At 46.9% G+C, this 20,582-nt stretch overlaps 1 protein-coding gene across 2 annotated transcripts; it reads left to right on the top strand.

Annotated features, from left to right (window-relative positions):
• The first annotated feature begins 11,076 nt into the window (after window positions 1–11,076).
• Window positions 11,077–20,248, top strand: FZD4 (frizzled class receptor 4). Of its 2 annotated transcripts, none has more exons than XM_002708648.6 (2): window positions 11,077–11,814; window positions 13,920–20,248. In XM_002708648.6, the coding sequence occupies exons 1-2, from the start codon at window positions 11,530–11,532 to the stop codon at window positions 15,246–15,248; spliced, it is 1,614 nt and encodes a 537-aa protein (XP_002708694.3). In that variant the 5' UTR covers window positions 11,077–11,529; the 3' UTR covers window positions 15,249–20,248. The 2 variants fall into 2 exon arrangements, with proteins under 2 accessions (XP_002708694.3, XP_069932600.1); XM_070076499.2 differs by lacking the exon at window positions 11,077–11,814 and adding an exon at window positions 11,847–12,376.
• The last annotated feature ends 334 nt before the right edge of the window (window positions 20,249–20,582 follow it).

Below are 20,582 nucleotides of genomic sequence, written 5' to 3'. Positions count from 1 at the left end.
TGGCTTAGTAGGTAAAGCCGCCACCTGCAGTGCTGGCACCTCATATGGGCACCAGTTCGAGTCCCCGCTGCTCCACTTCTGGTATAGCTCTCTGCTATGGCCTGGGAAAGCAGTACAAGATGGCCCAAGTCCTTGGGCCCCTGCACCCTCATGGAAGACTCGGAGGAAGCTCCTGGCTCCTGGCTTTGGATCGGTGCAGCTCCAGATATTGTGGCCAACTGGGGAGTGAACCAGCAGATGAAAGGCCTTTCTCTCTCTCTCTCTCTCTCTCTCTCTCTCTCTGCCTCTCCTCTCTCTGTGTAACTCTGTCTTTCAAAAAAATAAAATAAATATTTTTTAAAAAAATAAGTATATTTGAAATTTCCTAAGAGATTTTAATATTTTTCTCACAGTTCACAAGCATGCTATCTATATAAGGTGATGAGTATGTAAATTAACTAAATTGTGATAATCACTTCACAATGTGGACATATATCAAAACATCAAACTGTACACCATAAATATAGGTGATATTTATCAATTATGTCTCAATAACATGGGGAGGAAGACAGCTAATAGCATTTTTAAAAGATGTATTTATTTGAAAAGCAGAGTGACAAAGAGAGGAAGAAACAGAAAAAAATCTCCCATCCACTAGCTCATTCCCCAAATGGCTGCAACAGCCCAGGACTATGCCTGGCTGAAGGCAGGAGCCAGGAACTCCATCCTGGTCTCCCACATGGGTGGCAGGGCTCCAGATACTTCTGTTGCTTTCCCAGGTGCATTAGCAGGGAGCTGGAATGGAAGCAGAGTAGCTGAGATTTGAGCCCACACTCTGATAGTATGTAATGCTGGTGTCGCAGGCAGTGGCTTGACCCATTGTGCCACAACACTTGGCCCAATAATAGTATTTTCTAAGTCCAGTGGTAGAGGACCTTCATATATTTATCTGTTTAAGTCTCATAAATCCCCTAGGATGATAAGGAAACTTTGGTTTTGTTTTTATTTTTCCTGGATATGGTTACAGTGCAGAGTTTCAGTCTGAGGAGGAAACAGACTCTCTCCATGTCCTTGATAAAAGATATTATTGATCAGACAGCATCCTTTCCTGGGGGCTCAAGTGTGATGGAGTAAGTCATGAACTTCAAAGTCAGAAAACCTGGGTGCTAGCCTTGCTCTATGCTAGCCTCCAGTACCAATGTGCAGTCAGTTGCCACTTTCCTTTCTCCCTGTATCCTCATTTCTCTGCAGAGCAGAATGATGAGGTAGACTCTTTGGTCTCTAAGGAGTTCTGACATTTCCCAGTTCTGACATTTTCTGAGCCCCATAGCCAGATTTGTAGACCAGTCTGGTCTAATGGGGATGCTGGGATTCAGACCTCATTAGCGTGCCCCTCAGGGAAGGCATCAACACAAAACAGAAAGGCATTCCATCCAGTGCTTTCCTGAAACATAATGTTTTGACAAGGAAGAGACGGGATGGTAAGGGTACCGTGTTGACCACTTGAAGGACTAATAGGGCTAACTCATTCATTTTGAGTGAGTGAAAGCATGTGGCAGGCAGTATTCTTGAAAACAGGGGAAGACCTGGCCATCCAGAGGGATCTATGACTTGACACCCCACCCAGGTAATCTGAAGCCTCAGGTTGTTGCTATTTACCCATAACCTAGTCTTCACAGCAGTCTTGGTTTCTGGAGAAAAGAAGAGAAAGAAGGCAGATGATAAGGTGGAAAGAGTCCTGGAAGCAGTGTAAGGGATATCTAGTGCTAAATCTGTCTTCCATTAGTCATTTCCACTCTGTGGGTCTCAGCTTCCTTATCTGTTAAGCGAGGTTTGGCAGCAGATGAGCTGGAAGGTTCCTTCTAGGTCACTGGTAGTCTCACAGATATTATCAACTGCTAACTTCTTTGCATGCGTCTGAAGATTCTTTTCTTAAAATATAACCCTTCTTGTTTTAGAAAAGCATAGGAATGATGCTATAAATTTGGGTTCTTGACTGCAAAAGAGAAAATAAAGAAAAACTAAGGCAAAGAAGCCTACAATTCAGTCAATTTCTTGAAACTGGAAAATTGAGGGTTATGGGAGGATAGTCTAATAAAACTGCAGGCATGTGGAAACTGCAGGATGTGATAAATGCTTGATCCTTCACTTCTACCCTGTTTGGGGGAGGAATTTCAGTTACCCTGGCAATGCATATGATAAAGACACAGTAAATAGTTAACTGATTTAACTTTACCATAATGATAAGGCAAGGATACATTCTAGTTAGGGGAGAGAAAATAAACAATTGAAAACTCGAGACAGTGATATACATCAACAAGTGCTGTGAAGAAAATAGCACAGGGCTAAGGAGTAAGTTGTTGAGGGGAAGGATGAGACATGAGTGTTCAGGGAATGGTATCTCAGAGGAAATGACATTTGTTAGCAAGGAATAGACATTGGAAGAGCCATGAGAGACATTTTAAACAGAGAGAAGAGCAAAGATCCTCTGCAGGAACTAGCTCAGCATATTTAGGGAGAGAGGGAAAGTCCGGTGGGCTGGAGTCTAATGAGCAAGGAAAAGTGTAAAACTGAAAAGGAAGGGAGATAAGACCTGTTCTCACTTGTAGACACAATACAGTGGGAAGCCAGTGACAGGTTTTAAGCAGGAGAAGAACATGAGCTGGTTTTAAAAGATTCTTCTTGTTGTGAAAAGAACAGATATTTACTGAGCAAAGTGGAAGCAGTGAGACCCATGAAGAAACAGTTATCCAGGAGAGAACTTCCAAGAGCTGGACAATTTATGGCAGTGGAGATGGAGAGGAGTGATTGAGATTCAGGACAGACTCTGGAGGTCAGGAGGATTACATGAATGCTCTATGTAGCACACTTAGCACCGCACCCGACAGAGGGGTTCAATTAAGCACTGTCTATAGATGAAATGATCTTGTATAGCAAGCAAGCCTGTCACACTTAAATCATAGATATAAGCAGCGGTGAGCAAACTATTTCAACTGCTGATTATTTATGTACCATTTAGGTAAATTAATTAGCGACCTCTGTTTCCCCATTCATTAAATGAGAAGTAGATGATCTAACTTGAGGTGGTTTCCAAGTGCTAACATCCTCTGTTTCTTCTTTATGGTATGTGTCAGTCAGGATCTGATCAGAGAAGCAGTCACTATGGCTGAGGTAGAATAGAGGACTTATTTTAAGGTCTAGACCTTACAAAACGGTGGAAGAAAGCAAGGTATTCAGAGCTGGCGCCGTGGCGCAGTAGGTTAATCCTCTGCCTGCGGCACCGGCATCCCATATGGGCACAGGGTTCCAGTCCCGGTTGCTCCTCTTCCAGTCCATCTCTCTGCTGTGGCCTGGGATAGCAGCAGAAGATGGCCCAAGTCTTTGGGCCTCTGCACTCGCATGGGAAACCAGGAAAAAGCTCCTGGCTTCGGATCGGCATAGCTCCAGCCGTTGCGGCCATTTGGGGAGTGAACCAACCGAAGGAAGACCTTTCTCTCTATCTCTCCCTCTCACTGTCTGTAACTCTACCTCTCAAATAAATAAAATATTCTAAAAAAAAAAAAGAAGAAAGAAAGGTATTCAATGCAAGGCACTGCCTCTGTGCTCTGTGTCTAGTGGTAAGCCTGAAGTCACTATAAGGTCAGCCAGGCCAGGTAGGAAGTTTGGGAGATCAAAGAAAAAGTGGAAAATCTACATATCTATATCTATATCCTCCTCTGACCTTGATCATGCAGGTGATCAGCAGAAGCTGGAAGCCTTAGCCACAGAGCTACTCACACACCTGACCCAAAATTCAGATAAGATGATGGAAGAGACTGACAGGAGTTGGAGGGTAAGTTACAGATCTGGGTGTTGCCCTATGCCACCATGCAAGTCCCCAGATCACTGACAGTGTTCATGAGCTGCTGTGGAGCCTGGAACCCAACACTGACTTTCAGAATATAAAAACAAGCTTCATGTCTACCTCCCCGATCTTGTGCCAATTTCTCTGGTAGCCAATCTAGGATCATGTAGAGAAGGGAATTCTAGGACAGTTAGCCCCAGGTTAGTTAAATTGACATATTGAAAAGGCCATAGACTCCACTCCTGGAAAGCTTAACATTCATTTACACTTCTCTCTCTCTCTCTCTTTTTTTTTTTTTTTTTTTTTTTTTTTTTACAGGCAGAGTAGACAGTGAGAGAGAGAGAGACAGAGAGAAAGGTCTTCCTTTTTCCATTGGTTCATCCTTCAATGGCCACTGCGGCCAGTACACCACGCTGATCCGAAGCCAGGAGCCAGGTGCTTCTCCTGGTTCCCATGCGGGTGCAGGGCCCAAGCACTTGGGCCATCCTCCATTGCACTCCTGGGCCACAGCAGAGAGCTGGACTGGAAGAGAAGCAACTGGGACAGAATCCGGTGCCCCGACCAGCACTAGAACCCTGTGTGCCAAATCCGCAGGCGGAGGATTAGCCTAGTGAGCCGCAGCTCTGGCCTCATTTACACTTCTCTTAACCATACTTAACTTCCAAATAATGATAGTAAGAAAACAATGCTTCCACTTCACGTGTCACAACTGTCTCTCATAAAACTGTAAACATGTCATCCCTCTTCTGGAGAGAGGATATAAACTCCTTTTTCACCATTTTGGTTGATATTCATTCTTTTTCTAGCTGAGTCATATTTTTCTTTGATATCATATTATTCAAGTCTGTTCTGATTGTATGTGGTTAACCAGCAAGCCAACCTAAACCTATAGGCATAAAAAATAGCTATCATGGATTATTTTGAGTGTCAGGAATTTGGAAAGGGCACAGCAAGGATGGTTGTTCTATGCTTCACAATGGGATGACTCAAACAACTAGGAGAAGGAACAGCTGTGGCCATAGAATCCACATTTAAGATGGCTTTTTTTTTTTTTTAGAGATTTATTTATTCATTTGAAAGGCAGAAAGAGAGAGAGAGAGAGAGAGAGAGGTCCTCCATCCGCCGGGTCACTCCCCAGATGGCCGCAACAGCCGGAGCTGAGCCGATCCGAAGCCAGGAGCTCCATCTGGGTCTCCCACCTGGGTGCAGGGGCCCAAGGACTTGGGCCATCGTCCACTGCCTTCCCAGGCCACAGCAGAGAGCCGGATGGGAAGTGGAGCAGCCGGGACCCGAACCGGCGCCCACATGGGACGCCAGCACCGCAGACAGCGGCTTAGCCCCTGCACCACAGCGCCGGCCCCGATGGCTTCTTTATTCACATTTTGGCACCTGGCTTGGAATGACTGAAAGATAGATTCATCTGGAACCTATCAAATGGAAAGCCTGCACATGGCCTTTTGCATGACAGTCTTGGGATAGTTGAATGACTTACAGGGCTGCTCAGAGCTCCAAGGTGAATTTTCTAGCAAATAAGATAGTAATTGCATGAGTTTTATGATTTAGCTTTGAAAGTCACCTAGTGTCACTTACAGCACACTCTACTGTTAGAAGATTCTGTCCCTCTCAGATGCAAAGGTAGGGAGCATAAACCCTGCCCCTTGATAGGAAGAGTAAAAGACATTGAGGCCATGTTTTAAAACCATCAGCTGAGACTTTTTCTAGTCTAGCGAATGCTTATGTACAACACATGACTAGTTCATCCTTTGGTTATTATTTAGCGTTATTATTATTCCTATTCATCCCTCATGTGTATCAGTTGGTGACAGTGCTGCCTATGAAAATATTATTACATGCGCCTTCCTTCCCATACTTCCCCAGGTCACTTGGAAACTTACACGCTCCTTGTAATCTCATTCTAATTTTTCTATAAACTTATCAGTTACACAGGATCCCTTGACTTACAATGCCTTGGCTTGAGACCCCTGCACTTACCACCTATCTGTGGCATATATGATTCCTAATGGCTTCAGCTGACAATAATGAGATGAGCGGTCGACTAGCCAATAAATAGTGATAAGAAAATGTCTTGGGTTTATTCATTTAATGAAGAAACATATGTGCTTCTAAATTGAACAATTTTGGCCAAGATATTTTTTCTACTTTTGTTTAAAAATGGGCATAGGAAACTAAAAAAAAAAAGATAATTGGCAAAACATCATACTTGATGAAAACTGTGAGCCATGCCTGACTTGCAAGAGTGATTTCTATTCTGGAATCAGATTGTATTTTGGTGACTACCCATACCCAGCCCACAATGGAGGCCCTTTTTTTCCCCTGAGGAATCACTTATAGCTTGAACCTTTCATTTATTTATTAAATAACTATTGAATGTCTCCTATGGATCAGGTAATATTTTTCTGTGCTGTTCAGGAGTACAGTGCTGAACAAGACACAGCCTCTGATCTCAGTAGTGAAGGACACTAAAAAAAAAAAGTAAAACCAAATACAAAATCTTAACTACAATAACAAGGGAGAATGGGGCTAAGGGACCCTAAGAAAAAGGATGTCACCATACACAAATTTGTTTCACTCTTGGTCTTGTGTCTTAATCTTCCCAATGTGACTTTAAGTTTCAAGAAGGCAAGGATCACCTTTATATATGTCATACCCCCTAGTATCCAGCTCAGTGAAATGTACATAATAACCCTGCACTAAGCATTTGCTAGCAGCTTAACTGATAAATGTTGAAAGGAACCCAGGCTGTTGAGGTACAACATGTGTTCACATAATTTTTTGCCTCCCAAGGAGGTTCATAGCTATCAGTCTGTAAGTTAAACCATGCCCATCCAATAACAAAAATGTCCAAAGGAATCTTATGCTTGCTGAATATGTGAGTATGAGGAACTTTTGACTCCTTGATATGCAAAGTTCCGAAATGACAATTCTCTGCTGGTGAGTAGTGCCATAGGCCAGGAAGGGAGTTTGGCTCTGCCATTAATACCTGTTACTTAATCTCGTGGGACCTCTGCTTCTGAACTTGAACTAAAATCAGTGTTCCCTTCCACCTTACCAGTAGATTCATTGTTGTTTTATGGCTGGTCTGGGCACAGGGAAAGAAGTAGCACTCATACTGTTTATAAGCTGATGGGATGAGGCACGGTTTATCTTTATGCTTTTGTTGTTTCCGGTAAATTCCCGATATTTACAGTGTTTCAGCCCCAGTGAATTTTCCCTTCAAAAACCAAACAGGGTAATAATGAAACACTTTCTTGCATTTTCTATCAAGACAGCTCTTTGTGAGTTCCAAATGTTCTGTCTAGATTCTAAGAAGCTGGTTTCTTCATGAGTGGTTGGAATAGGACTTTTCTTGGAAGCTACTGAATATGGATTAGTTGGATTGTTTAGCAGGAAATAAAAAGCAGGCTCTGGGGTGACCACTTCAGCACTTAATTGGGTTAGCAAAGAACTGCAAATGAGAGGTTTTCCTTAGGAGGGAAAGGATGTTTATGGCTCCCACCCCCTTAGGTGGTGGATTTTAACCTAAACGCTAGTCTCCCAATGCAGCCTTTAATTTAGGAACCATTACAAGAATCTATTAGAGCAGAAAATGTCAGGTTGAAAAATTAACACATCACAGGAGTTAATTAGAACCCAGCCTCTCATTAGATGCAAATAGAGGGCCCTCCAACTGCCCACCCGCCCCGCCAGAGTCATGTTTGTTGCAGTGGAAGTAGCTGCATCTTTACCCCTCAGAGGCTGTACCAGGGACCTGCCCCGGGAGGCCCCTGCTTTAGGTTACCTGAAGGTCCTACTCAGGCGTGCCTATTTTTTTCCTCTGAGAAACACTGTGCATGTCACAGGGTGGATACCCCTCTGCCTGGAATTCCCTCAGGGAAGTGTTTTCTGTAACAAAGACAAACATGCCCTGCCTGTCACCAGGGGCAGACTGTGGACTGTATCAACCACCCCCACGAGGTGGGGGCTGTAGGCTCCAGGCCATTCAGACTTAGCTCTAAGTCCTGGTCTTTGTTTTCTTTCCACATTCACACTGAAATGTGATTCTTCTGGCTTTCTTTTTTGGAAAATACCTGCGATGAGTTCTATGCCTAGAAAGAAAAGCTGTTGACAGGAAAAGCTTCTGACGGGAAGGGGCTTCTTCAAGAGTTCTCAAAAGAGACAGTTTATTCAGACAAGCTGAGGCAGGGAGCAAGAGGTTCAGCTCCCAAGGGGTCATCTTTGACTGCGGATTAGGCCAGGTGTGAGGCAGCTTCCTCTGCCAGTATCTTGTACACAGAGGACAGGACCAGCAGATAGGCATCTGAAGCTTTATCTACCACTTACTGTGTGATCTTGGGCAAACTGCTTGACCTCTCAGAACATTAGCTTTCTCAAGTTAATGATGAAATAAAATAACGATTAGGAGGAATGTAACAGAGAGTTTGGCATAGACTAAGTGTCAATGTGTGTTGCTTGTTATTGGTTTGATCATGGTACTCCTTCTTTCTGCACTAGTGATGTCTCCTCCATGTGCTAGACTGTGGTGCACAGGTGCTCCAGCTTGATCTCAGGGAGTTCACTGTTGAATGCATCGCATGTCTTCAGCACAGTACGTACCCCCTTGTCCATGCTGCTCAAGGAGAAGTGCCAAGTGCACACTAACTCCTCTGTGTTGAGTGGCTCAGAATCCTGCAGGTCTTCCTCCTTTGAGTAGCCCTTCAAGCTCATCTACTCTACCTTCAGTCTACCCACAGTTTTCTATCCATGCATTTACCACACTGAGTTTCTATTGTTAGTACATTCTTTGTCTGCTCTTGTGTGGTCCTAGAAGAACATCCATTCATCTGATGTACTCATCTCTGCAGGCCAAGTGATTAATAGATCATTTGATCTGTTCATCTGATCATTTATTCATCTCTGCAGACCAATGATCTCATGCATTACTCAGCACAGGCACACAGAAGATTCAACCCTACTACTGAAAAAACTGATTTCCAGCCAGGAATTTTTTTCTGGGAAAATAAACTTGTCTTCCATCTTTAAAGGGCCTTCCTTGAGCCCTGATGTGGTTGGTTCAGTCATTGTCTATTACTTTGGTTCAAGCCTCAGTATCCTAATTCTTAAGGATTCTACTAGAGTCCCCTTCACCAGGAGGTTGTGACGATGACTGAAGACAATGCAGCTTCTTTATGCTCTGCACAGTTCCAGGCACAGAGCCAAATACCAAAAAGAAGTTGACCTCATTCTTATCCTCAGCCAGGTATGGTTGTCTGAAAGTAAAGGGGTAGGCGTTTGGTGCAGTGGTTAAGATGTCTCTTGGGATACCTATTTCCCATGTCAGAGTACCTGAGTTTGAGTTCTGGCTCTGCTCCCAATTCAAGCCTCTGGCTAATGGCCACCATGGGGGACAGCAGGTGATGGCTCACATATTTGGGTCCCTGCCACCCACATGGAAGACCCACATTGAGCTCCTAGCTCCTGGTTTCATTCAGCCTGGCACAGCCCTAGCTGTGTGGGGATTTGGGGAATGAACCAGCAGATGGGAGATTTCTCTTTCTGTCTCTCTGCCTCTCAAATGAAATAAATATATTTTAAAAAGAATGAGTGCCACATTAGTGGCACAGACATCCTTCTAATGTGCACCTAGCCCCTGAGATGTGACAAATTGGCTGAAATGGGAGGACACGAACATGTATTAAAAACAGGTGGACATTTGGGTTCAAGTCCAGACTCTGTACACCTAATGTAGATCTGAGAGTAGATGATGGTTTAAGAAGTTGAGTCCCTGCCATCTACATGGGAGACTGGAGACTGAGTTCCAGGCTCTTGGCTTTGATCTGGCCAAGCCCTAGCTGTTGCTGGCATTTGGGAAGTGATCCAGCCAATGGGAGATCTCCGTCTCTCTCTGTCAAATAAAGTAATAACAATTAAAAAAAAAAGTCTAGGAAAACAGTGGCAAGTGTTGGACTAAAGGATTCAGGAAGAGAGTAGAAGTCCCTTTACCAACAGATTCTCAGACCTGAGCTGCTGATCTCTTCAGCACCAGGCTGGAAGGCAAGAGGCTGTCCCATAACTGACCTCCCCCGGCTGTTCCAGGAAAAAAGCACAACAACGGCCACCAAGTTATTCAGCAAGCACCATGTGCCAGACACTGTGCTAAATGATTTACAGGAGTTACCTCATTTAACTCTTGGAACAACCGTGTGCGGCAGACATGAACTTCTCTCTTTTACATATGCCCAGAGAGGCACAGGAGCCTGACCACAGTCAAGCCGACAAGGACAGGGGTCAGGAATCCACCTGCTGGCAGTTTCCCTGATCGACTGGAAAGCAGGGAGAGGGTGACCAGCACACAGCCCCTGGGGGCGGCGAATGCGCGGCAGCAAAGTTGGATTGGAACCCAGGGCGCAAGATCTCCCGACCTCTAGGACCCTAGCTAGAAGCGTAATCAGGCAGAAAGGGGAGTAAGGCTGCAGGGGAGCAGAGCCTGGCGGTTGGGCGCCCTCCTCGCACACAGTGCTCAGGTCAAGCCTCTCCCCTCCCGCCCTCTCACCCTCCCAACCTTATTTAGAAACCGTGTCCCCGAGACAGGAAGGGCGGCGGGCCGAGAAGCACGGAGCGTCCCGGTCTCATTTCCTTTCGAATCCCCCTGTGGAATTTCATTTCATACGGCGAGGAAATCGGAGCGCGAGACCGCCGGCTGCCGGCTGCTCCGGGGCGCCTCCCCCACTCGCGGCTGGAGACAGGCAGCTCCCGGGCGCAGGTCTCGCCGAGGCGGGGGGCGGGGAGAGCGGCCGCGCTCCCACCGCTGCGCGCTGGCTGGGAACCGAGCTGCGAACCGCGCCGTGCCGGGAACGGTGCGGGGAGCCGCGAGCCTCGGCGTCGCTCCACGGACGAGGAAACTGATGCCCAGAGGTGGGGCACTTTGCTCAAGGTCACGCAGCCGGGATTTAAAGCTACACTCGGTGTAAATCCAGATCCCAAGTTCTTTGTGTAGGGCTCTCTGCCCACTGGGGAGGTGACCACCAGAGGAGGTGACAGCTGGAAAGAGAAGGAAACGAAAGGGGAAACTGATCCAGGAGCACTTCTCACCTGGGGGTGGGGGCGGCAGCCCAGGCAGGAGCGACTCGGCTCCATCCCCGCCTGGCCCTGGGCGCCCGGGTCAGGGTGGGAGGAAAGCTAGCGCCGGGAAGCGGGGCGGGGCGCTCGGGGAGGGAGGGCCGGAGGAGGGGGCCGGCGGGCGGGGGCCTGACCCTTCCAGCGGGAGAGCGGCCCCGCCCGCGGCCACGCCCCTCGCCGCCCAGGGCGCCGGGCCATTGGAGAGGTGCGTTGTCCGTCCCGCGCCGCCACCGCCCAGCGAACCTCCAGCGCCGCCGAGGGCTGGGGCGGTGAGAGCGGCGCGGCGCTGGTGCTGGCGGGCTTCGCCGAGACTCCGGGTGGACGCGGCCGGCGCCGGCTTGTGGGCTCGCCGCCTGCAGCCATGACCCTCGCAGTCCGCTCCTCGGCTGCGGCCCGGGCCGTCTAATATCCCACACAGGCGCGCGCAGCTGTTGGAGAGCCGGCCGCCCTTCCCTCGTCGCCCTTGGCGCCTTATCACACTCCCTGTCCCGGAGCTGGGAGCAGCGCGGGCAAGCCGGCGCCCCCGTGCAAACTGGGGGTGTCTGCTGGAGCCGCCCCCGCCGCCGCCGCTGCTGCCCCGGGCTCTGGCCATGGCCTGGCGGGGCGCAGGGCCGAGCGCCCCGGGGGCGCCCAGGGGCGCCGGACTCCGTCTAGGGCTGCTGCTGCAGTTGCTCCTGCTCCTGGGGCCGGCGCGGGGTTTCGGAGACGAGGAGGAACGGCGCTGCGACCCCATCCGCATTTCCATGTGCCAGAACCTTGGCTACAACGTGACCAAGATGCCCAACCTGGTGGGGCACGAGCTGCAGACGGACGCCGAACTGCAGCTGACAACTTTCACGCCGCTCATCCAGTACGGCTGTTCCAGCCAGCTGCAGGTGGGCACCCCACCCCCACTCCTGGCGGGACCCCTTGGGCAGGGACGGCCCCCAAAATCACTTCGTGGAGCCCTTGCCAGCTGCGGCCCCTTGCCCCCTTCCTTCCCTGGCCCGAGGGGTGCAGCTCTCCTGGAAAAGTGATTTCCATCCCCACCCCCACTTTTCTGTCCCTTCTCTGAGACTGGAAGCCAAAAAGTTGTGTAAGTCATCTGGCCTGTGAAAAGAACCCTCTCTTACACCCCACCCTTCCGTTCTTCTCCCCTGCCCACCCATGTCTGGCCAAGCCCCTAACCCCAGTGGAGCTAAGGATTATCTTTGCCAAGGATTCCAGCCGCCGCTGCTCGGTGGGCGAGTCCCCAGCAGGGCCGCCAGCTGCTGCTAACTAAGACTTGGAAGGAGAGATAGGAGACTGGATCTTCTCCCCTCCCGTCCCTCACCGACGGCCTGTCTCCCCCATGTTTTGGGGGGTGGGTTGTTCAGTGAAACACTACCGCGCGGTCTTCTGTGAAACCCCTTCCTCCCGCCCTCCCACGCGGTGCCGGAGGTCACGCAGGAAGGAACGGTAGGGTTGGCTTGAGTTCTTATTCTCCGGGTTGGAGGCAGGTTTCGTGCTTGGAGGGAAAGTAAAAGTTATAGAAAAGCAGTTTCTATGTTGGAAGAATTTTTTTTGGCAGTCATTAAAAATCTTAAAGCTTATGTAATGATCAAGAAAATGTTCATCTTACAATAGTAATTGTAGGAAGAATTTGCATATACAAGGTGATTATAATCTTGCAAAAACAAACACTAAAATAACATCCAATTCCTGGTGGGGAGGGGCCCGGGGAGACAGCAAGATAAATTTTAGAAGTGTTAACATTGGTTGTGTTTTGGTTGGTGAGGCTGAGTGATTTTTAGAAATTTAGAACAGAGAGCCATTGCGGGGGTTGGGGTGGGGGGGTGTTAGTTGCCCAGGCTAGAAATCTGTGGTTCTGGCTGTAACTTCTGAGAGATAAGAAACAGACATGCAGCTTACTTACCAGGTGCCTGCTTTTACATAGGTCATTTTAAAAGTTGGGTTGTGGTTTTGGAAAGATGGGGTTGGGATTAGACCTGTTGCTGGTGAAATGTCCCTTTGGAAGTTTCAGGACTTTAGAATTGGGTTATAAAAGCTTAAAAAATGATCCTCTAGCTCTCAGTTTGGAAACAGGACATATCCTGACATCAGTGGCAATTTTGTTGGAGAAACACTTTTGCAGGGATATATATTTTTAATTACATGTATCCTGGGGAAGCAGCCAAGCTGTTTTGAAGGACAGGATTGGATCCCTTTACATGCTGGAAAATAGTTACTTGTAATTCTAGACTTCATAGACAACATCTGTAAGGAGCCAAGCAGACTGTTTATCAATGCTGGAGGAATTGAGGACAGCAACTGGACTCTCCCCTGCTGGTAGTGCAGTTTCAGGGACTTAACATTTATATTTTCCTATTGTGCTTCATTATTATTCATTGAGGAAACCTGGCCAAATAAACCCCTGGTGACCAGAGACCTCAGTCTGCATCTCATCCTTGAGCCTAACAGTGTCTCAATGGGGACTTTTCCTATCTCATTGTGAGACTGATTAAAAGAATAATTTTAAGGGATAAAGGAAAGAAAAGGGAATGTTAATGGAATTTGTGTATGTGTGTTTTTTTTCACATTTATTTTTATGGCGATAAAGAAATGGAGATTAAAAAGATACCACCCGATCACCTAAAGCACTGGGCCATTGGATTAGCCTCTTCAGCTCTTTCAAATAGAATCTGAAAAGGGAGGGAGATTGAAAGTCAGTTTTTAAAGGTTTATTTCTTTAAGTGTTATGCAAAAAGGGATTATGTAATTCTCCTCATTTATTTATTTATGTTCCTTTGGAAAGGATTATTAGAGCCCAACTGAGAAACCTGTGTAAGTGCTGGATTATGAGGTGCCCTTGTTTGAGGTCAGAGCAAACAGACAGTCTCCCTGTAGGCTGGTTCCAAAGTAGATATGTACATTGCCTGGAAGCACTCGGCTCAGCTCTGTACAGGCATTTGGTCAGACTTCCAAGTCATTGTTTTCTTTGTTCATTTCATGACTTTTCCAGTTCTTCCTTTGTTCGGTTTATGTGCCAATGTGCACAGAGAAGATCAACATCCCCATCGGCCCGTGCGGCGGCATGTGTCTTTCAGTCAAGAGACGCTGTGAGCCCGTCCTGAAGGAATTTGGATTTGCCTGGCCGGAGAGCCTGAACTGCAGTAAATTCCCACCACAGAACGACCACAACCACATGTGCATGGAAGGGCCAGGTGATGAAGAGGTGCCCTTACCACACAAAACCCCCGTGCAGCCTGGGGAAGAGTGTCACTCCGTGGGAAGCAATTCAGATCAGTACATCTGGGTGAAAAGGAGCCTGAACTGCGTCCTCAAGTGTGGCTATGACGCCGGCTTGTACAGCCGCTCGGCCAAGGAGTTCACCGACATCTGGATGGCCGTGTGGGCCAGCCTGTGCTTCATCTCCACTGCCTTCACGGTGCTGACCTTCCTCATCGACTCGTCCAGGTTTTCCTACCCTGAGCGCCCCATCATATTTCTCAGTATGTGCTATAATATTTATAGCATTGCTTATATTGTCAGGCTGACTGTAGGCCGGGAAAGGATATCCTGCGATTTTGAAGAGGCAGCAGAACCCGTTCTCATCCAAGAAGGACTTAAGAACACAGGATGTGCAATAATTTTCTTGCTGATGTACTTTTTTGGAATGGCCAGCTCCATCTGGTGGGTTATTCTGACACTCACTTGGTTTTTGGCAGCTGGACTCAAATGGGGTCATGAAGCCATTGAAATGCACAGCTCTTATTTCCATATTGCAGCCTGGGCTATTCCTGCAGTGAAAACCATTGTCATCTTGATTATGAGACTGGTGGATGCGGATGAGCTGACGGGCCTGTGCTATGTTGGGAACCAAAACCTCGATGCCCTCACTGGCTTCGTGGTGGCTCCCCTCTTCACTTACTTGGTGATCGGGACCTTGTTCATTGCAGCAGGTTTGGTGGCTTTGTTCAAGATTCGGTCAAATCTTCAAAAGGATGGGACAAAGACAGACAAGTTAGAAAGGCTGATGGTCAAGATTGGGGTCTTCTCAGTACTGTATACGGTTCCTGCAACCTGTGTAATTGCCTGTTATTTCTATGAAATTTCTAACTGGGCGCTCTTCCGGTATTCTGCAGATGATTCCAATATGGCGGTAGAGATGTTGAAAATTTTTATGTCTTTGCTGGTGGGCATCACTTCGGGCATGTGGATTTGGTCTGCCAAAACTCTTCACACGTGGCAGAGGTGCTCCAACAGATTGGTGAATTCTGGGAAGGTAAAGAGAGAGAAGAGAGGGAATGGTTGGGTGAAACCTGGGAAAGGCAATGAAACTGTGGTTTAAGGCCAGCCAGCCTCCACGCTTTCCTCATTTGGAATGGGGGAATGCCAGCGTTTCAGTGGTGATGCTACTAAAAGTTTTATGCAGTGAATCCAGCAACATTTAAGCCCCCCCCCCCCCATCTACCGTCTCTACCGACCACGCCACCAACATAAAACCAGTCATTTTGCTGCAGACTTTGGAATGATCCAAAATGGAAAAGCCAGTTAGAGGCTTTCAAAGCTGTGAAAAATCAGAATGTTGATCACTTTAGCAGGTCACAGCTCGGAGTGTGGAGGTCCTGCCTAGATTCCAGGAAGTCCAGGGCAATGCTGTTTTCCCCTACAGGGTGGGATTTGAGCTGTGAGTTGGTAACTTGCAGGGAGACAGATTAATTTCTTTTAACCCTTTTAAATTTTAAATACTAACTGGGTCTTTCAGATAGCAAAGTGATCTATAAACACTGGAAAGGCTGGGTTCAGAGAAGTGTTATAAGAGTTTTATAGTTTGGCTGATCTAACATAAACATCTTCTGTGGTGCACTGTCTGCTGTTTGGAACTTGGTGGATTGCACTCCCAAGAGGTGGTGTCAAAATCTTTCAGTGCCTTTGTCATAAAACAGAATTGTTTGAACAAACAACAGTCCTGTATTAACACACATGAGGTATCCACAGGATTTTTCTTCTCTCTCTTCCTCTCTTAAATTTCACCGTCTCTGTTCTAGGCTGCTGCTGTTTTCTTCGTTGTACACTAATGACTCAAAAAAGGTATTTTTATAGGAATTTTTGCACTGCAGCATGCCTAATGAAGGGAAGGGAAGGGTGATTCACTTTCTGACAATCACTTAATTCAGAGGAAAATGAGATTTTACTAAGTTGACTTACCTTACCGACCCTGGAGACCTATTGCATTGAGCAATGGGGACTTAATATATTTTACTTTGTGTGATTGCATCTATGCAGACGCCAGTCTGGAAGAGCTGAAATGTTAAGTTTCTTGGCAACTTTGCATTCACACAGATTAACTGTGTAATTTGTGTGTGTCAATTACAATTAAAAGCACATTCTTGGACCATGACATAGTATACTCAACTGACTTTAAAACTATGGTCAACTTGCATTCTCAGAATGATAGTGCCTTGTTTCCTTTAGCGTAAGAATGTTATCAGAGCCTGGTCTACTTACCACAATGGAGTCTTATTCAGTTTTGTAAAGAGAGCTAAGGACAGCTAATCCAACTACTTGGTGCATAATTGTTTCCTAGTAATTGGCAAAGGCTCCTTATAAGATTTCATTGGAGGCAGTGTGGCCTGCAGTATTTATATGGTGCTTAATGAATCTCCAGAATGCCAGCCAGGAGCTTGATTGGTTAGCAGGGAATAAAGTGTAGACCATATGAAATGAACTGCAAACTCTAACAGCACAGGTCTTAATTGCCTTTTGCAAAGGTATCCAAAGCTTTTAAAATTTATGCTTTACCGTTCCTCACAAGGGGGTACCCCCCAGCAGCCTCTCAAAAGTTGCACTTCTTTTAAAATTGTAACTGGCCTTTCTCTCTTAACCAGCCTTAGGCTTTCTAATCACCAAATCTCTGGGACAAATTGTTGACATTGTCACAGGTTGCTCTCCTTGTAACTTATACCTGTCTTTGCTTTAGCAACTGTTCTGCAATGACTCATTATTTATTAATTCCTGCCTTTATTTTTTTTTCAAATAGGTAAGAAAGCTTTTTTTTTTTAAATCACACTTCTTTATGGAGAAACATTTCCAGGGACTCAAAATTCCCAAATCTGGAAATAAACGTGTCTTTCTTTTTTCTTTTTTGGTTTGAATGTTATGCCCATGGTTTGACATTTTCCTTCCTTCTTTCTTCTGTGTTTGTGTGGTTCCTGAATCAACATGCATATATGGTTCATTGAGTGTTTTGGAAGGGAGACTCTTGGGGCTTTGAAGACAGAACTAAGTGGGTCAGATGGTCCTGGTGCTCCATGGCAGCCTGAGTACCTTGACTGGACTCAGCGTCAAGGCCCTGGAGCATGAGAACGGGTCTCCAAAAGAACCAGTTTCACTTCATCGGGGCCTGCGTTGCTTACGAAATGTAAAATGTGCTGTCTTCCAACATTTCCCATAGCTATGCAGGGCTCTAAGCATGCACCCAGGGGCGGAGCCTGCCCTTACTCACGCTCTACTCTGGTGTTTTGGGAGTTGCTCCAGGAAGGGAAGGGACTGGCCTTGCAGTTGGACTGTAAGAGTTTGTAATGCTTCAGTAACTGTGTGACCAAGGCAGTACCTAGCAGAGGGCTGGGCATGGAGTAGGTGCTCAATATTTGTCAATGATTAAATCATAATAATAACAATGAAAGAGCACTTGAGTCTTACTTACCTGAGCTAGTACTAACCAGAGCTAGTGCTCTGACAACTTTTGGGGCTTGCCATGTCTGTCCCGCAAACCTCTTGCCTTCTCAGGAGAAGATGTATTTGCTCAGAAGGGGCTGTTGGTACAGACTGGATCATATCAGCTTTAGCAATGCCACGGGGTTATAGGACTTTCTGTTCACATTCCAGACAATGGAGAGTGTTTGGTTTCAGGAAAGGAACTTGTGTCTGAGGAATCAGTTGCCAATGACCTTCAAGCGACTCCATCACCTCTTAGAATTTTTTTTTTAAGTGAAGCATCAGCAGCACGTGTATGGAGTGCCAGCTGTGTGTAAAGCCCCATGAAGGGATGTTATGAGAGATAAACCCTGTTCTTCTAGCTGGTCTAGGGTAGGTAATACCTGAGTCTGCTGAACCTTGCTGTTGGTTTTGTGACGGAGCAGAGCTTCCTCAAATTCCCGTCTGTTTCATTGCCTCCATTTCATGAACCTCTTCCCAGGTTTCTGTCTTTAAGACATTTCTCACCCCTTCCCAGAATGCCTTCAAATCAATTACAGGAGTTTTTACAGAATGCACACGGTCTATTTCGTGACAATCTCTGGAGAAATTCCCTAGGAAGATGATGAGAACAGACTGTAAGGACACAAGCGCCTGCATCTTCTGCCTCTTTGGGGACAAGGCAGTTCAGGGCTTGGGATGTTCCATGCGACTTGTGTTAGGTGTATTGGAGGACAGACAGCATCTTGCTAGAGAAAAGGCGAGGGTGGTTTTTCTGAAATCTAGGTAAGTAGTACGATTGAAGCTTTCTATAAAAATCCCTTAGCCCCCAGAGATTTTTATGAACCAGGGCCCGAGGGCATCTCTGTCCAACTTTCTTTCTGGCAGGCTCTTTGCTCCTGCTTCCTAAAGGCCAAACCTCAGGGCAGAGGAACAAGAGGCAGGGTGGAACTGGCCAGAACCATCTGGTTGAGCGACTTGGTTGATTCATATCCTTTTTCCTTTATGGAGGCCCATTTCCTGATCTCTGAGACTGCCTCTGAGCTGGCAGCTTGCTCAGAGGCCTGAAATCGGAGAAGCAATGACACTTTTTACTTCCTTGAGACACTCAGACTTGACTTTCCTGCGTCACTCACCTGTACTGCCCAAACCCAGAATCTGGGGAGCTTCTGCCTTCTATTCTGAATTGTGATTCTATCCAGCACCTTCCACTCTGCCCTCCCAGGTCACCCTCAGCTCCTGCTCATGGCATTCAGTGCTCCTTGTGTTGGGACCCAGGCTGGGGCTTCAGGACATAGTGATGAATCTGGCAACCTCAGCCCAGGAGGTACAGATTTGGTGTAAGGGATTTCAGCAGGACAGTGCAGCCTTTGGCTCTGGTGAGGTAGCCAGAGCAGCAGTTAGGAAAGGGAGTCCTAGAGCACAGACTCTGGAAGGAACCTCTTCATCTCTGCCTACCCTGAACATCATTCTCTGATGGGGGGCCTTGGAGAGGGTTGTTATTCCAGCTAATCATGTGGAGTCACTGGACTCTTGACAATTAATTGTGTTCCTTTATTATATTTGGGTTCAGAGTCCCTGTCTGAGTTTGCATTATATTTGGCAAAGGACCTGGGTTATCATTTTGTACTCCAGGGCTAGGTCACAGATCTTGGAAACTCCTCAGAGTATTTTGCTCCTATCAAGGATCAGATTCTAGAGCTTTCACTAATGGATTTAGTTTCACTGTAGCTGGATAGATCTCTGTTGCTGCCTGTTGCCATGTGCATGTGCAGTAACGGCACACTTAGCAACATCAGGAGCGAGGTGACTTGTGGATCCCCCTGACTGGCCTCTTCCCCTTGGTAAGCCCAGTTGCCCTGACAGTAGCCTGTTTCTGTTCCAGATTTGCCTTTTCTGTCTTCTTTGCATCAGCAAGTCCCCAGTACTCACCCAGGTGATTTGTAGAGGACCTGTTTGCGTCTTATATGAGCCATGTCCTTAAAGCGTCTGTATCTCCTTGATCTCCTGCAATATTCAGTACATGACCACCGTCATCCCAGAAGGCTTCTGAAAAGAGGGGCAGGAGCAGCCCTGCCCGCACGAAAGTCAGTCCGGCTTCTCCCCCAGGTGGGGAAAGTTTCCAAATCGTGCGCATCGGCTCAGGCCCTGCCTGCCCTGGGGGCTTTGGGAGAAGTTAGCTGCTTTCTGGGTCTCTCGCAGTGGGGTATGCTGGTGGGTCTGAATCTTTTCTACCTCACAGGGATGTTGTGAGGCTTTGGAAGGTTAGAGGGTGAAGGCCCCTTGAGCTCTTCGTAAGGCAGGTGGAGTAAATATCTGTGAAGATAAAATGTGACACACCCTGCTCTGGGCATAGTCACGGTGGTTGCTTTTGGCCTTTTCTTGGATTGTCCGCCATGCCACAGCGCCAGGAACCTGGAGGCCAACCTGGGGGACTTTCAGGTGTTTGGCATAGAGGTACCAGGCAAACTCCTGCTACACGTGCCCTGAATGAATTGCTGAACCGTAAAGGAAATGGGCCCTGCTTTTTAGGATGTACAAAAGTATGTCTGCATTGATGTCTGTACTGTAAATTTCTAATTTATCACTGTACAAAAAACGACTTTGCTATTTAATTTTTGTATTAAAGGAAAATAAAGTTTTGTTTATTAACCAGTGTGTGATTTGGCATATTCCTGAAGGTGTGTGATAGCCCCTGGAAGGTGTACATACTCTGCAGAGAGAAGTAGAGGTTCCAGTTAGCAGGGCAGATGGAGAACAGATTTCTGAGAGCTGCTTTGTTTCTTTTCTGCTGGTCCTTTTTCCCGTTTGGGATTTCTCCTGGGTCAGCTAATCCCCACAAACCAAGGTCAACAGAATTTATCACTACTGTGGTCATCAGTAACACTCAAGTAACTCATGGTCACGGGGTGCCTGGGACATGACTGTGTTTCTCAAGCTGTTATCCTGATGATCTCTTTTTGGCATTTTCAATATGGATGGCCAT

This window comes from Oryctolagus cuniculus, chromosome 1 (genome assembly GCF_051225735.1).
Source record: "Oryctolagus cuniculus isolate XC-2025 breed Fujian yellow rabbit chromosome 1, ASM5122573v1, whole genome shotgun sequence".
In the NCBI taxonomy this organism is placed as follows: Eukaryota; Metazoa; Chordata; class Mammalia; order Lagomorpha; family Leporidae; genus Oryctolagus; species Oryctolagus cuniculus.
Note: the sequence above shows the minus strand (reverse complement) of the source record. Positions and strands in the feature narration are given on the sequence as shown.